Raw genomic sequence first — 7,276 nt, forward strand, 5'->3', positions numbered from 1 at the left:
TCACTTCAGGTGGGCTTCAAAAATCATATAGGGTGTCAAGGATCCAACTTGGGTGAGCCACATGCAAGGCAAATGCCATACCCACTGTACTATGACTTGGATCCTGTGCAAATGTATTTTTTGGGTTTTTTTTTTGCTTTTTTTTTGGGGGGGTCACACCCAGCGATGCTCAGGGGTTACTACTGGCTCTGCACTGAGGAATCACCCCTGACAGTGCTCGGGGGACCATATGGGATGCTGGGAATCGAACCCGGGTTGGCCGCATGCAAGGCAAACACCCTACCCGCTGTACTATCACTCCAGCCCCCTCCCGTGCATATGTTTTTATGTACAAAAAAAAAGCTTTGAAAAAGTATGATTTAGACAAAGCAATAATAAAATAAACTTATTACACATAAGAAAAATGTGACATTAGTTTAAATTAACGAGTAGTTAAACTTCACAAACCAGTAACATAAGTGAGGTCTAGATCAAATCCATCCTTAGTGTATCTCCGTTTGTTTCCAGAAACCTGAGAATTTAAAACATTAAATATAAATCAACATAAAACTAAAAAAGCCACCCCTTATAATTAGCTAGAATTCTTGCCACTACTTCTTGAAACGCAAATATTTTTCTGAGTCTTAAACATGTTTCGACCACTTACCATCCTTCTGGTCAATGTTTCAAGCTGTCTCTTTTGGTAAGCTAGATGGAAAAGTCTTACCAAAATGATAAATCGTAGAGGATATAAAAAAAATCTGAAACAGTAAGTTAAAAACAAAGATCAATTTTTTCTTAAGAAAAAAGGCTTTGTTATCATGGACTAAGTCTAGAACAGTGATTATTAACAAAAGGCACTTTCACACCCCACTCCTTGGCTAATCCCACACCTGCCGTCCACCCACATAAAGGGTATTTGACAAAGACTTGAAGAAGATGCTGAGGTTGCTGGTTGAAGAACCATACTATACTGGCTCTTTTCTTTTCTTTTCTTTTCTTTTCTTTTCTTTTCTTTTCTTTTCTTTTCTTTTCTTTTCTTTTCTTTTCTTTTCTTTTCTTTTCTTTTCTTTTCTTTTCTTTTCTTTTCTTTTCTTTTCTTTTCTTTTTCTTTTCTTTTCTCTTCTTTTCATTTCCTTTCTTGTCTTTTCTTTTCTCTTCTTTTCTCTTCTTTCCTATTTTTGAGCCACACCTAAAAGTGCTCAGGATTTATTCCTGGTTCTGCACTCAGGAATTACTCCTGGAGGGCTCAGGAAACTACATTGTTTGAACCCTGTTTGGCTGCATGCTGTTCCCTCGTTATTTTATTTTCAAACAACTCCTAAAGCCAAGTTTTGTTAGACGCTGAACTGAAGTTCTGGTAAGTTTGGATGCAGAAAAATGCAATCTATTTGATGAGTGGATAGTCCCAGGGAGCCACTTAACATCAATACCCTGGTATGGAGTCTTCTTGTTCTCATGATGAAAGAGTCAGAAAAAAGATCTGACACATTTTAAGCTTCCTGATCTCTAACAATGAAGACTTTGCCCCAACTTTTTTCATTCTAACGCTGTCACACAAATTTGACAGCTGTGTTTCCACACTAGCAGGCTCTTCTATTCTACTGGCTTTCTTCACAAGAATCAATGGATACATGCAAATTGTGCCCGTGTTCAAATCAATGTTCTCTTCATTAAAGACGGGAATCAGGAACTTGATACTGAAGTATTTTTAGTTGAAGTCAAATGGGAAGTGAGTGAATGTGTGTTTGTGTGTGTGTGTGTGTGTGTGTGTGTGTGTGTGTGTGTGTGTGTGTGTGTTAGCAGCGGTTCTCCCTACAGTGTTAAAGGGACCATGTGGTGTCAGGGATTGAAACACAGTGTGTTAAGCCCTTAGTGTTATTTCTCCAGAATTCAAATGAGAATTTTCAACTGTAAAAAGTTGAGCAATTGTAAAACGATGAGTACAAGTGGTTAATCTACTCTTTGGTTTCTATTCAAGGATTCTAATTTCTTTATTCAATCAAAGGGATTTCTGTTTATACCTTTCATGAGTTTCTAAACACCACCATACTTTTGTTTCTAATTATGCAGCTCTTTGTCTAATCATTTCATTTTTAACATGTTAATCTGTCAAGGAATCAATACACAGTTTAAGCATAATGCAAACTGAAAGTCAGAGACTAAAAAGAAAAAAAATAAACTTTGTATCTGCTTCTTACCTGGGGATATCCTCAATATCATCAAAGTCAAAAAGCATGGAAATAATATCAATCGGCAGAATCATCACAACAATGGTAGCATTTAAGGAGTTTAACCAATTGGAAAAATAATGCTGTCTCCTGTAATATAAAACATAAAATACAAAATTTATGCCCCTCTACAAAGAAAGCATTGGAATATTTTATTTCACTGGGGGTCGGGGAAGATTTGTGCCATACCCAGCGGTGCTCAGGGGCTCTTCCTGGTAGTGCTCGGGGGACCATATGTGGTGCTGAGGGTTTGAGCCAGGGGCACAGCTGTGTGCAAATTGACTCCTGTACTTTCTCTCCAGCCCCGGGAATATTTTAACAACACAAATTATTTGACTCATCCTTATTAAGAATTCTACTTTAACAAATTTGCTAGGTTACACTAAGGGGAAATATTCATATTTATTATTTTACACATATATATGACAAAAGCAACAATATGGCAACTAAATACAGTAAGAAATCTAACCAAATGACTGAACATGAGGCAAGAAGCTTCAGAACAGGTAGGAAAGAAAGGCAGGGTGAGGGACCGGAGCCATAGTACAGCACGTAGGGCATTTGCCTTGCACGCGGCTGACCCGAGTTCGATCCCTGGCATCCCATATTGTCCCCTGAGCACTGTCAGGAGTAATTCCTGAGTGCAGAGCCGGGAGTAACCCTGAGCATTGCTGGGTGTGACCCAAAAAAAAAAAAGAAAAGAAATAAAAAAGAAAGGTAGGGCATTGGAAGTTCAAGTGGGTAACTGAAGCTGAACACATCGTATCATTAAGATATTTGGGCCTGTGGGGAATAGTCGAGAGAAACCTATGAAAGAGACAGAGGTCCACTACACTGGCCTGAAAACTCATCCTCTAGCTTTGCGAAACACTGAAATACCACTGGACGGTTGGCCTCCACCCTCGGCCAAGCTGAATTTGCATTTGCTACTGCTTCTTCCCTAATACTCTCACCCTTCATTCAGGGCATCACGATTCAGGGGAAACTTCTTCCAATCCTTTCAAGTTCCAAATAACCCAGATACGGGCAACCTTTTCGAAGCATAACCGAAAGTCAGCAGGAGATGAGAGCAGCTGCCTTCCCAAACACTCAAGAGGAAGCGAGTTCAGTCTCTTCCTCCCGCCGCTGCTCTGCTCAGGCCGTGGCTCATTTCATCCATCTCTTCAGAAAGTCAGCGGCACAGAGCACCAGCTGCTGCTTGCCTGGCCAGCCTTCCTTTCAGGGGGAGTCCCCTCATGTCCCCTGTGACTTTATCAAAATATTTTAACTGAGGGAGGAACTCGTTCATGATTTATTACCTAGCATTTACTAATTTGCTTTCAGGTTGTTGCTATTTTGTTTTTTCTTCTCTTTTCTTTTCTTTTGTGGCACTGGGATCAAACCCAGGTATCATGCTGGCAAGGCAAAGTGCTCTGTCGCTGCGCCACATGCCAGCATCAATACTATCAGTTTCTATTTAGAGTAAACTCTATAAACAAAAACACTGATAGCTACACTCCAAATGTTTCTCAGCAATGCGCATATAGACAGGGCTACCCAACCCCCCAACTGGCAAACTCATGAAGGTTTACTGAAGGCTCCATCAAGAGAACATTGGTGGAGATTAGCATATCATTGCAACAATAATATTAAAGTCAAATCGATAAAAAGTTTGAATTTGGAATATTGTTTTTCTTATTGACCAGGCTATTAAAGAGAACGCTTTTTGATAAGGAGATGCACATCTGGTAGGTGTAGCCAATTACTATGGGATGCTATAGCAGCACAAACTAGTTTTATGATTTTAAAAAGATTAATCAAACTTACCCTTCTACATATACTCTAAAAAGAACATCAAATAAGAAAAAAAAAGCAATAGCTAAAGAAATGGAATGATATCCCAAGAGAGTATAGAATGAGGCTTCAGGTGTAAGTTCTTCTGCAACGAGCAGGGACACATCCACAAAGACCAGGAAAATTCCAAATATTCTACAAAAAATAAACAGAATAAAGATGAAGTAGTGTCTACCTCTATAGTTAAAACTACAGTTAGGCCTATGCACTGACACCAAAATGTCTTTGTTTAGGATTAAGTTGTCCAGTGGTATAGAGAATTGCAATACCTTGGAATCTAAAAACGAAAAAAGAAATAAATCTACTCAGTCCTCACCCATAAGAATTTTGTCAGGGAAATAAAATTCCTGACTAATCTCTTAATACTATCATGCCTTTTTAATTTATTTTTTATTTTATTTATTTATTTGCTTTTGGGGTCACACCCAGTGACACACAGGGGTCACTCCTGGCTCTGCACTCAGGAATTATCCCTGGCAGTGCTCAGGGGACCATATGGGATGCTGGGAATCGAACCCGGGTCAGTCGAGTGCAAGGCAAATGCCCTACCCGCTGTGTTATCGCTCCAGCTCCTATGATGCCTTTTTTAGAAAAGACACATCAGACAAATCCTCAAGATCGACTATGTAAAGTAAGTTAAAATCACAAGTCTCTGCTCGCAAACTCCTCTCAAGAGTTGAAAATTTCATGAGAGCTTCTACCATTATCTCCTAATAGCTAACACCTCATTAACCTGGGTAATTTTTAAGAACTTAGTAATAAAAAGTGAAAGCAAGACTAACATAAACCATTAAGAGATCACTTTGTAAGATTTTTAAAAATCAGTGTTATTTTCAACAAGTATATGGTCACATATTAATGGATGCTTCAGGCACTGTGCCGAGAACATGGGAAGACTATGAATTCCAGAAACATCTTCATGGTTGAACTCCAAAGTAACCTACATTTTTCTTTTATATATCATAAATGCATTCTCCATAAATCAATTATAATATTTGTATAATCTAAGAAGACTAGTTCATTCAACTTCAGTTCCTTTTTGAAAGTGCATTACATATTAGTAGGCCTGTGAGACAGTACAACTGGTAGGGTGCTGGCCTGACACGTGGCCAACTGGGGTTCAGTCCCCAATATCCCTAGTCCCACACACCTATCAGGAATGATTCCTGAATGTAGAGCCAGGAGTAATCCTTAGGCATCACCAGCTGTGACCCCCCCAGATAAAAAATGAAGTAAACATCCATATTTAATTACCTCTTTTCTAGGCTCTCACATACCTGAATGTGAAAGATGATGCAATGTAGTACACAGCTCTCTTAATTATGGTGCTGCTCCAAAAAAAGTAAAAATAAAACTGTAGAGTTTTCACATTTATCACATACTTATTAAAACCTATAATATAACTTAATCAATCAACAAATATGGTAACAGGAAAGTATTTCCAAGTCACATCAAAAGATACTTTTCACTGTAAATATTTTCCTTCTGACTTTATGATTTTTTTCTACTTTCCATTGTGGAATATATGTGAATAAAACATTAAGCTTTGGATGTTTATTAACACTGTACTTGCCTGTAAAACTCCCAACCCTAATTTTCTGTGGTAATGTTCAACTTGGATTCTCCACTGAAGCACCACAGCAGGAAGTGGTACAAAAGATCTGGACTCGAAGACTCATACATAAATCTTGAGAGAGATCAACAAGCTGCAGAGATGCCTCTGGACCCCCCACCAGACTGCGACTCATCTGGGGCACCCGGGGTGGGGGGTGGTGACCCAACACCCACCTAGAATCCTAGCAGCCGAAAATCCCCACACTCCAATTGCAGCCACGCTCAGGGCCCGACTCCACAGGCTCGGGGCGAGCCTCATCTGGAAATGAATCTGTTGGAAATGTCAGGTATGCGGGTTTTGTGACTGAAATCTCCAGGCTCTCGCAGAACTGGGGATGGGTGACCCCCCATCTTGTTTTTCTTCAGAAACCTGGCAGTAATGCCCATGAACTGCCTCTGGCGCCATTTAAGCTCATTAATGGCCATGATTCAGAGATTAACACATAAATCTCAAATCACTTGTATCACCTCACTTGTCATCCCATTGATTTTCAATTTGCTCAAGCAGGTGCCAGTAACTCGAATAAGACCAACAACCTGAAGGGACGCTTATGGATCCCAGAGTCACCACCCAGCTAAAACTTTAACTCCAGATGTGTCACCCCATTCAAAATTTTAGTATTTCTGGAACACATGAATGTGCAACATCTCAAACCCCACACCATAGATATATAAGAATTAGCACACCGCATTGGAGGGAATGTAAAGAAGAAGGCAACCGATCTCAGTTAAGAAAATACTAACACACAAGGCTTAACCCTAACAACATGCTAGTAAACTCTTATACAAGGGCTTAGTGGCTCCTGAGTGAGACCCAACAATCATTAGATACTTTCTTCTAAGGAAACATTTTTTGATCATTTTTAACAAATTATTTATAACAAGCAATATAAATTAAATTATTTAGGCCCTGCTATTGGGGCAGGCTTGAGGGTGGTTGGGAAAATTGGAAATAATGGTGGTGGGGGGCTGGAGTGATAGCACAGCGGGGAGGGCGTTTGCCTTGCATGTGGCTGACCCGGGTTTGATTCCCAGCATCCCATATGGTCCCCTGAGCACTGCCAGGGGTAATTCCTGAGTACAGAGCCAAGAGTAATCCCTGAGCATTGCCGAGTGTGACCCCCGAAAAAGGGGGGAAGCAAATAATGGTGGTGGGATTGATGTTGTAATATTGAATGAATAAATCATCGTGAACAACTTTATACAAATATGTTTTTAAAACAATAATTACAAATGAAAATAGATCTGTTATCCTGGTCTCTCTGTGATGAAAAGTGGCATCCTGAGCAAGTTATCAGATCTGGCCAGACCTGCTTCCATAACAAAAAAATAATGGGCTTCAGATTGGGAGGGAATAATGCCTTTCTTGTCCTGTTATAACTTATCTACTGAAATAAGTTTCCCTCTGTATATTGTAGTTGAACATGAAAGAACTGGGACACACAAGAGAATCTCGGAACTGAGCAGCTTGCCGCAGAGGTGCTTCCGGACTTTGCACTGGCCTCTTTCATGGGGCTACTCCAGACGGAGCAGGTGCTGTCCCTCTGCCTGCCCCCTAGGAGCCCCGGGGACTGCCATCTTCCAGAGCCCAGTGAGAAGCCCAGGTGTGTGGAAGCAGT

At 40.2% G+C, this 7,276-nt stretch overlaps 1 protein-coding gene across 1 annotated transcript in view; it reads right to left on the reverse strand.

The window, feature by feature from the left end:
- LOC101556213 (phosphatidylinositol 3,4,5-trisphosphate 3-phosphatase TPTE2-like) overlaps window positions 1-5,916 on the reverse strand; it is a 49,239-nt gene extending 43,323 nt beyond the window's left edge. Inside the window, exons 1-6 of the mRNA XM_055127154.1 lie at window positions 5,832-5,916; window positions 5,321-5,435; window positions 4,017-4,178; window positions 2,181-2,300; window positions 647-740; window positions 448-511 (exon numbers count right to left, since the gene is read on the reverse strand). Coding sequence (XP_054983129.1) covers window positions 448-511; window positions 647-740; window positions 2,181-2,300; window positions 4,017-4,178; window positions 5,321-5,435; window positions 5,832-5,916 — 640 coding nt within the window. The remainder of the gene's footprint in view (window positions 1-447; window positions 512-646; window positions 741-2,180; window positions 2,301-4,016; window positions 4,179-5,320; window positions 5,436-5,831) is intronic.
- Between the last annotated feature and the right edge of the window lie 1,360 nt (window positions 5,917-7,276).

Source organism: Sorex araneus, chromosome 1 (assembly GCF_027595985.1).
Source record: "Sorex araneus isolate mSorAra2 chromosome 1, mSorAra2.pri, whole genome shotgun sequence".
Taxonomy (NCBI): Eukaryota; Metazoa; Chordata; class Mammalia; order Eulipotyphla; family Soricidae; genus Sorex; species Sorex araneus.